General features: G+C 46.0%; 1 protein-coding gene across 1 annotated transcript; it reads right to left on the reverse strand.

Annotated features, from left to right (window-relative positions):
* Positions 1 to 143: 143 nt before the first annotated feature.
* PDCD5 (programmed cell death 5) lies at positions 144 to 5,132 on the reverse strand. Its single transcript, XM_054640666.2, has 6 exons — positions 4,988 to 5,132; positions 3,396 to 3,436; positions 2,221 to 2,282; positions 1,696 to 1,787; positions 1,389 to 1,460; positions 144 to 1,102 (listed from the first exon to the last, which is right to left on the reverse strand). The coding sequence occupies exons 1-6, from the start codon at positions 5,051 to 5,053 to the stop codon at positions 1,052 to 1,054; spliced, it is 384 nt and encodes a 127-aa protein (XP_054496641.1). The 5' UTR covers positions 5,054 to 5,132; the 3' UTR covers positions 144 to 1,051.
* Positions 5,133 to 9,659: the final 4,527 nt, after the last annotated feature.

The raw sequence follows: 9,659 nt of genomic DNA on the forward strand, positions 1-9,659 counted from the left end.
TCAGGGTATCACTAAAGCTAAGGCATCCTAATTACAAACACAGAGACGCAAAATGCACAGTCTAAACCAAATGAAACAAAAATAACAAATGTTGCCTATTTTTAACCACATTCAGCCAAGATGAAAAACACACCCACTAGTGCTCACTTGAAACAAGTTTATTCTGTTCCAAAAAACAGTGCAGTTGGAATCATACACGATCCTGTTAAATTATGTCAGATAAGGGGGTTGTGGTGGGAGAGTTTATCAGCACATTACAGTATTCATCCTACTGATTTCCATAACCATATTCTTGAATAAAGGTACAGCACAAGTTCAATTTTACTTTAGCATGCAGGAGTTGCAGAGTTTAGGAAAATGGTCTGTCTTTTTTTTCCAGGTAAGAAACTCTCCAGCCATTTGATAAAAGTGGAGGTAGTTGTAAGAATACACGATACCAGGTGTCTGAACAGTGCTGTGTATGACACAGTTAACTTGCTTTGTTTGAAAGCCAGGAACTGACAGGGGAACAGTTCAGCTGTTTGCTGGTAAGGTCTCTTTACACAGACTGCCTGATAGGAATCCCCTGATCCAAACACTATTTGGATACCTTCATTTTTACATTTCCAGTAAGGACTTGAGAGCCGGTGGCTGGCTGGACAGGCATCCTCCAGGGGCTCAGGGAATCTCCTTTCTAACACTTCTGTGACAGAGGCTGGACAGACTTGAACTCTGAGTGGCTGTCCCCTGTTTCACTTGGCTCCTGTGCTTGCAATCTCCAGTAACAGCAAGTTAAGTGTGTGCAGTGGCTGAAAGCAGAGCTTACAGTGAGGAAGGGGCAACAAAACATTCATGCTAATGAAGCCATGGGGAACCCCACACTGCTCAGGCCTCTTATACTACAAAACTTTAAGTTATAAAATCCCCCTTCTCAGATTTATTTTACAAGTTATTTGTTGGCCTTTTATAATAATAATAAAAAAAAGTCAAGAAGCGTAAACATTTTCAGATCTTGCATTCTGCCTGCTAACAGCATTTTTCCAGGCTATTGTTTGGCAGCCTTACAGTAGTATTAATAATCATCATCCTCTTCATCAGAATCCAAGACTTTCCTTCTGTTGAACTAGAATGAAATAGATAAAGTGAAAATTGAAGGGTCATGGTAGATGCAGGCTGGCACAAGCCTTTCCCAGTCCATGCACGTGGCAATGAACCCCCCAGGCCCTGCCTGGCCCACCCCACGCTGGCCCCAGGAGCTGCAGATGTGTAGGACTGGCTCTGATGGAACCCCAGCACCCACCAGGGCAGGGCAGGAGGTGCAAACACAAACTTCCACCCTGAACTGGTCCCACACGTGCAATTCTGCTGCTCTACTTTATACAACATTACAGTTGGGAAAGAAAACTCACCTTCACTGTTGTTTTCTTTTCTGTTTGCTGACTCACTTTTTCAAGAATTTCTATCAAACCTTGTTCTGATACCTAGGAAAGTCAAACAAAATGTGGATGAACACACTCTGAGAGTATCAAACTGAATTGCCATTTCCTTTCTTACAAAAGGTTTTTGATGGAATTATATAGTCTTTGATGGAATTATAATAGTCTTTAGGAGCTATTTACAGTTAATTTAACTCACATCTATTATAAACATATTTCTGTAGAGTCAATTGGGTTTATAAATAAATATATGTGAGAAAGAATTAGGAAACATACTGACCTTTCCAGCTAGCTGTCCAAATCTTGCCATCTGTATAAGGTAATTCTCTACTGCTTTTGCTTTGTCTGGTTTCACAAGTGCTAAATTGCTTACTGCAACAAAAACAGGCTCTGTTCATTTGGGGTTAGAACATTCTCCAATACATTCACTAGTAACAAAAAAGTGACAAATGTCCCTAGGAAACAATCTTCTTCATGCCAGGGTCATGAAATAAATTGAAAAAGCCATTTTCATTTATGCCAGGTACAAGACAGTTATATTTCTTACTTTTAAACATTTGCTCCTCATTAAACAACTTTGACTCTCCATAAAATTCCTTCTACTAATTTAAATAAAACCCAAAACATTAACATAATTCAGATACTCATCAGCCTCTCCCTTCTAATCACTGATAATGCCAACTGAAAAGCTGCAAGTTTTATCTTCTCAGCAAAACCAGTATTTTTCTAGTCTGGTTTTTGTACAACACTTCTGAGAAGTCACTTAGATGAGTCTTTTTTAGTGAGAAGTTACTTGGATACTCACATCTTGCACGAGCTGCTTGATCAAGAACTTGAGCTAAAATTGTATTCCTTATCTCTGCTTCTCTGTAAGGAAAAGTGAAGCACACATTAGAAGTGGGATTTCAAACACCTACAATAACACACACAGAACAGCAAACTACAGAAGATTTTTGATTTGTGGAAGTGGCTTCTTCAGGTCACTTCAAACCTTCCATTTACATGGTATCTTTTACAGCATTTCCTGTCCTGGGAATGTCCTTTTCTTATGGACATTTCCCATTACTGAAGTTACACAGCTGGCAACATCTTCCAAGAAATCAAGGTGGAGTTTCATACTTACACCTTCTCACTGCTCATGATTACATTTGAAGAGGCAAAAGCTGTGCTACCCTTTAGATCCTGCATTTATCCATGTGGAATTGACCCCAAGGCAGTACATGGCAGAATAGGCACAAGGAATTGTCCATGCAATTCCAAAACCAAAGCAAAGCTCATTTATGTATTCAGAACTTTCACATGGAGACTTCCCTAAGTCTCCATGTATTTACAATGTTTGATATAAGTATCTGCAAAACTGGAGCTTTAGTTTATGAAACTTCAGTTAATACGGGCTTGGACTGTGCAAAGTCAGCTCTTCAAACATTGTTTACAATTTTCCCCTTGGCACAAATACTGAACACTGTTCCCCCACTGAGCTTCCAGAAAAATAATTTTGTTTCAGCTTTTTAAGTGGAGTAGTATCCCAGAAAAATCAACTGGGAAAGGCTCTTCCCACTGCAATACCAGCCAAACCCAACCCAAACTCACCACTGACAAAAAGCACCAGTTTGGGAGGAGTTCTGCCAGCCTGCAAGACTTGGATCATCAACTCCTACCAACCCTGAGGAGCCAAGGGCTCTGCCTTCCAGAAGAGGTGACAGTGGGAGGGATGCTGCTCCCCAGAGCACCCTGCTGCAGCACTGCAGCTCAGGAGGTTACTGACTCACACAAATGCCAAGGGACAATGAGCTGCTGCTGCTTTCTCATCATGCCCTCCCACCCCAGCAGGGCTCAGGCAGTGTGGTCATGGCATGGGAGCCACACCTGCATCCAATCTTTGATCCATTTCAATTCCTTTGTGGGTGGTTCTCCCAGCAACAAAACAAATGGTTAAAGAGGATTAGATGCCAGACCAAAATTCAATAGTCTCATTTATACCTCTGCTTTGCTTCCTGTTGCGACGGGTCTGCAGAAGGATCCTGAAGGAGGAGATCAGAGCAAATATCACAATACACAATCATTCCACACAGGACAGAAAGTTAAAATACTCCAGCAGTGCTGATGGAAGATAAACCTGCCTGCTAAACCTGCCTGCCCATGGATGAAACCCTGGAAATGGGAATCTGCTGCCCTAGCACATAAACGTGCCACCCTCTGCTCTCCTGACAGTGCAGTCGTGCCAGCAGTGGGGTGAGCTGCTCCTGGGCTGGGGGCAGGAAGAGGCTTCCCCTGAGCTCTGGGATCACAGGCTTCCCCAAAGGCCAGAAAAGTGACAGAAGCATTAGAGATGCATTAGAGTAAGTTAAGGATATGTAAAATGAAACGTAACACATTCTCAGCATGGCAGCTGAAATCCCAGAATCACAGAATCATGGAACATTCTGAGCTGGAAGAACCCACAAGGATCATCAAGTCTAACTCCTGAAACCACTGAAAAGTTAATGAGGGGGGTTCTACAGGAGTTGGTTCCTGCATTAAACACTAATACATATAAAAACAAAAAGGGGGCGAACTTCCAAGTCACTGTTACTGGTGACTATTTAGAAACAAGTAACAAAAAACAAAAAAAACCCTGGACTTTATATGGAATCAACACCTCAGATTTTACAGGTAACAATTAAAGGTGTGAAAGCAGGATGGAAAACCACACAGACAGGAAATGGGGCTGGCTGGAAATAGAGTTCCTTCACAGGAACAACAAAATTGACACTTCATATAAATCCATACATGGATTGTATCAGAGGATGGTGTCCAGCTCCTTTCAGTGGTGCCCAGCAGAGGACAAGGAGCAATGGCCATAAACTAAAACACAAGTTTCACTTTAATACGAGGAAGAACTTCTTCCCATGGAGGGCGGCAGAGCACTGGAGCAGCTGCCCAGGGAGGGAGTGGAGTCTCTGTCTCTGGAGACATTCCAAACCCACCTGGATATGCTCCTGTGTCAGCTGTTCCAGGTGACTCTGCCCTGGTGAGAGGCTGGACTGGATGGTTTCCAGAAGTTCCTTACAGCCCTTACAATTCTGTGATTCTGTGATTCAGCTCTGAAAACTGAGATGGCTGGAAAGGCTAGGAAGGCAATCCATGGAATAGTGAGTGATCGGGGGCGGGAACGTTCGTAGGCCGAACCTCCCAGGGCAGGAGTGGAGGGAGGCGGCGGCGGGGCCGGGGCTGCGCTCGGTGCCGTTTCCAGCCAAAGCTCCGGCACGGCCGGGCCTCTTCCCGCTTCCCCCCGGCCCCGGTCACGCACACGCCGCTCCTCTTCCCCTCCGGCCCCCGAGAGGCGCCGAAAGCGCTTCGGGCGGAGGGTCAGGCGCTGCCTCACCCCGTCCCCGGCCCTGTTTCCCCCGTCTCTTCACCCCGTGCTCGGCTCTGATCTCGCCCGTCCCCTCAGCCCGGCCCCGGCCCTGTTTCCCCCGTCCCCTCACCCCATGCTGGGCCCTGATCTCGCCCATGCCCTCACCCCGTGCTCGGCCCTGATCTCGCCCGTGCCCTCACCCCGTGCTGGGCCCTGATCTCGCCCGTGCCCTCACCCCGTGCTCGGCCCTGATCTCGCCCAGCCGCCGCTGCCGCAGCGCCTCCAGCTCCTCGTCCGCCATGGCTGAGGCCGCCCGCGCCAGGCGCTGCCAATCCACCGCCGAACGGTGCCCCCGCCCTGCCGCGCCCTCGCCAGGCGAGGCCAATCCACCGCCTATGCCCGAGCCCCCGGAGCAGGGCAGGGTCCCTGGAACAGGGGACGCAGGGACACGTCCGGATGTGTTTGGGATGTGTCCAGAGAGGGGGACTCCACACCTGTCTGGCAGCTCTGCCACCCGCAGTGTAAAGAAGCTTTTCCTCATATTGGTGTGGGATCTGTGTTTTAGATCACCGGTATTGCTTCTCGCCCTGTCGCTGGGCTCCACTGAACAAAGCCTGGCACCATGTCGTATGGACTGATGAGATCCTTCTCACTCTTCCCCAGGCTCACGTGTCACAGTCCCTCCTCATCACAAAGATGCTCCAGACCCTTCCTCATCTTTGTGGTCTCTGCTAGACCCTCTCCAGCAGCTCCTTGCCTTTCCTGAGCTGCCCCTCTTTTGGGGGCTGCCGGCGTGAGGGACCGGCCCGGAGTGCGCTGTGCGTGAGAGCACAGCGGGACCGGCCCGGCGTGCGCTGTGTGTGAGGGCACAGCGGGACCGGCCCGGAGTGCGCTGTGTGTGAGGGCAGAGCGGGACCGGCCCGGAGTGCGCTGTGTGTGAGGGCACAGCGGGACCGGCCCGGAGTGCGCTGTGTGTGAGGGCACAGCGGGACCGGTCCAGAGTGCGTGAGGGCACAGCGGGACCGGTCCGGAGTGCGCTGTGCGTGAGGGAGCAGCAGGACGGGACCGGCCCGGAGTGTGCGAGGGCACAGCAGGACGGGCACGGTCCCGCTGGGCTGCTGGAACACCGAGGCTCTGCCGTGTCCCTTTGTGCCAGTGACTGCTACAAATGTCACCATGGACTGGTGGTGACCTGGGCTCTGAGTCTGCCACGGGCCCTCCGATTTCCCCTAAAAAGCAGCCGTGGGGACGCGATTTGGTGGATCATCCCACGGGAGCAGCAGGGAATGGCGCTGCCCCCAGCTCTGCTCTGCTTTTTGGGGCTGCCCAAAAGTGCCCCCTTGTGCTGACCCCCCCGCAATGGGGACCAAAAGACATCCTGACCTGCAGCCACGAGCCTGTCTCTGGAATCAAATAGAAAAAAACCCCGCACTTCCCCAAAAAGCTGACAAAGGTACTGGCCTTCATCAGACTGGGTACAAAGACACTAATAGCGTCAAAATAGCAATGCAACTATTACTGGCACTCTCATTTAATAGCTTCAATCACGTTTGAAAAGTAACTTTCACACCTCAAATTTCAGCCTTTATTGTTGATTGGTCACACTCTTATTACAGGCTGTAGGTTTTGCATTCGTACTTTAAGATTTAATTTAACTGAAGAAAAACCCCAAAAGCTGCTCTGCCAGGATGAATAAGCCACAGCTCCCTTACCACAGGGAAAATAAATATTTTTTTACCAAATATTTCTGGTCTAGTTTTAAACTAGTAACAAAATGTGTCAAGTGCTTATTTCTTTAACAACTCTGGCAGCGAATGCAGACAAAAATAGCGGAGTGGATTTAATTTATTTTGGATTTTTCCATGTCGCGTCTTCCAGATGGACCACAGGAGCCCATCCGTCCTGCCTGCAAACCTCCCGTCCATCCTCGTGTTCTGAGCAGCATGTTCCGACCGATTGAGAATCAGGGCTATTTCGGGATCAGGTATTCAGCGGTTCACAAGGTAGGATTTGGTTTGTCCCTCCCCGTGGGCAGCAGAGGGAGCCCTTGTTCTACACAACAGTATTCGGTGCTCATCGTTAAACAGACAACAAAACAAAAAATTGTTTGGGTTGTAATTTTGGGTTTTTTGTTAGGTGTTTTTTGGGGTTTTTGGTTTTGTTTTCGTGGTTTTTTTTTTGTTTTTTTGTTTTTGTTTTTTTTTTTTTTTTGCTGCGCAGTATGTTCTCCCAGATGAAGCTTTAATCTATATCGTACATCTCTGCTGCTGTAAATTCATGCTCCATTATACCACCATATGCTGGGCTTCGCTCAGAGAAAGCTGCAGTAATCCTAATACTTCATCTCGCTTTATAGATATTTGTGTTGTGGATTTCACTGCATATTGTTTGCTCACACACTTAAAGGTTATGTCTTAATAAGTTGTTTTGGATGAGTTTATTAGCAGGGAGCTGGCAGTTGATGAGTTTTTGTGTTTTGAGAAGATGTCGTAGTTATTGCCAATTACGATATGAGGCTCAGGAAGCAAAAGAGCTTGTGGTTCATTAAAGAAATCTGGAGGTAGCAGTGCTTTAAGTTGGGTATTGTTTTTGGCTCATCAGATGCCTGGTTTGTTTTTCAGCTGCTCCCAGGTACAGATCATTTCCTCTGCAAACAGGGCAGCTCTTACTGCAAAAGCATGAAAGGATGGACCAAGGTTTTTCAGAATCAGTTGAACAGTTTATTCTGTTCAGAACCTTTAATTGTAATGCAGAAATAGTGGATTCCTGGAAATTCTCAACATTTTTGATATATCCACAGAATTCTATGTGTCATTTATATTGATGAAGGAGGATAAACAGAGATGCTTTAAAAGGACTGGTTTTCCTATTTGTTAAAGTTATACTCTGTATTATTTAGGAATGTCAGCTGTAAAAATGCTCAGTATGTATTGGTTTGCAAGTTATAATGCCCTATGTATAGATTAGTAATTCAGCAGAGTTCTCAGGACTACTTGAGATATGTAAAAATCTCCAGGAGATCACTTTCAATAAGCAGGATCCTTCACAAGTCCTTTGAGACTCAATTTCAAACACTAGGGGGATCAAGAAAAGCTTGCTGATTTTTTCCCCAAGGTTTTAATCACTATAAATGGTGTCTTTATTTAAGTAATGCTCACATTATGACCTCATAATCACCCTTGGAATGACACCAAATTAGAGTCATAACAGAATGCATGAAAAAACTCATGAACAAAATGTCTCATCCCTCAAGCAATTGTAAATAAAGCAAAATATTGATGGTTGTGACAACACTCTGCAACTCTGTTTAGCACTTCTGCTTGGAAGATACACTGGAAATCCTCACTTGATGAAATCCTTGCTAAGTCATCTCTGGCCTAAATTAAAATTTTAAGAAAAATTAATCACAGAAACATTGCTATAAAAATCGGCAGACATTGCAATGTCTTCAAAATAAACATTGCAAGATTTTTCCACCTTACAGAAGCTGAAGTAAGATACTATAAGAAAAGTAATATTAAAAAAAAAAGAAAATTGAATTCTATTTGATGAGAAAGAAATTAAGAAAAAATTACAGCAGGAGTAGAAACTACAATCTTCAATAATTAACAGTGGTTTTAAAGCATCTAATTAGTAATTATACAATAACACTGTGCCTGTTCCAAATCTTACTGAAGCCATAGAAGATTTCCCCTTTAATTTCCATTGTCCCATAAACAAACACAGCAATGCAGAGAAGGATTATTTGCAATGCAACACTCTGAATGGTGCCTCAGCAGTGGGCTCTAATAAATGAATAAATGTGGCATGAGAATCACTGTGCCCAGGCTGGACCATGGCTTTACAAAGAGTTCTATGCAATAACAGCAAAATACAGTAGAATGGATTTGGAAGTGGAATGATGTCCATGTGTGAAGAGATGTCAGATTGTAAAAGACAGGAGTGAGAAAAGGAAAAATATTACTCTTTACAGTTTTATTGACAGACTTTTAAATTACATTTATTTTCAAAGACTAAATAGCAAATGTTTTGTAGGAACATAATCCATATAGTGCCATCAGATGTGAGGAACACATTCAGGTGTTTCCTTATGCTATGTATATTTATATATTTAAAGTGGGATACAGAAGGTGTGATTGTATCTTACAGATTTCAGCAGGAACTGAATTGGGGTTTAAGTTCACCCTGCACACTACTTGAGTTCATGTGTAATTTTCAGTCCACTGAAATGAGTCGCTGGCTGGCTCCTGAAATTCCACATTGTGCAGGATGCCTCAAAAACCCAAGTTGGCAACAGTGCCAGCTTGGGCTGGTTTGAAAGTGCCTCGTGGCTCCCTCAATCTGCCATCAGGAACCCAGCAATGGTGAATTTTGTTTCCCAGGGAAAAGGGTCAATGGTGGTGTTCAGGGGCCTCTGGCCCAGAGTGGCCCTGGTTTGCTCCTGAAATTCTGCATTGTGCAGGATGCCTCAAAAACCCAAGCTGGCACCAGTGCCAACTTGGGCTGGTTTGAAAGTGCCTCGTGGCTCCTGCAATCTGCCATCAGGAACCTGGGCTGGTGAGTTTTGTTAGCCAGGGATAAAGGCTGGAGATAGTGTTCAGATGCCTGTGGTGCTAAGTGGCTGTCTGTCTGTCTGTCTGGTGGGGGTCTGAAATCCAGGTCTCCCCTGCCCCATCCCTCTCTTCCCTCAATCCCCACCGGTGACTCCCTGCAGCAGCATGTGGGCACCCAAACAGGAGCTTTGGGGTGACCCACAGACATTGCAGGCTGAGGGGCAAAGAGGGGGGGGCTTGACAGGTGGAGAGCTGACACTGAGGGTTAGGGGTGCAAAGGGCACTGGGTAGGGTTAGGGTACAGGTGTAGCAGCCCTCAGCCCAGCCCTAAGCTCACCCTGAACAGCACCCCTG

The sequence above is a fragment of the Agelaius phoeniceus genome, chromosome 12 (assembly GCF_051311805.1).
Source record: "Agelaius phoeniceus isolate bAgePho1 chromosome 12, bAgePho1.hap1, whole genome shotgun sequence".
NCBI lineage: Eukaryota > Metazoa > Chordata > Aves > Passeriformes > Icteridae > Agelaius > Agelaius phoeniceus.

Bases quoted from the DNA above. Each gene is read 5' to 3' on its own strand.
- PDCD5 (XM_054640666.2), bottom strand. From the start codon at position 5,053: ATGGCGGACGAGGAGCTGGAGGCGCTGCGGCAGCGGCGGCTGGGCGAG. The intron at 3,437-4,987 runs GTGAGGGCACGG...CTCCTCCTTCAG, and splicing joins AGATCAGGGCCGAGCACGGG to GATCCTTCTGCAGACCCGTC. The intron at 1,788-2,220 runs GTGAGTATCCAA...TTTTTGTTGCAG, and splicing joins TCAAGCAGCTCGTGCAAGAT to TAAGCAATTTAGCACTTGTG.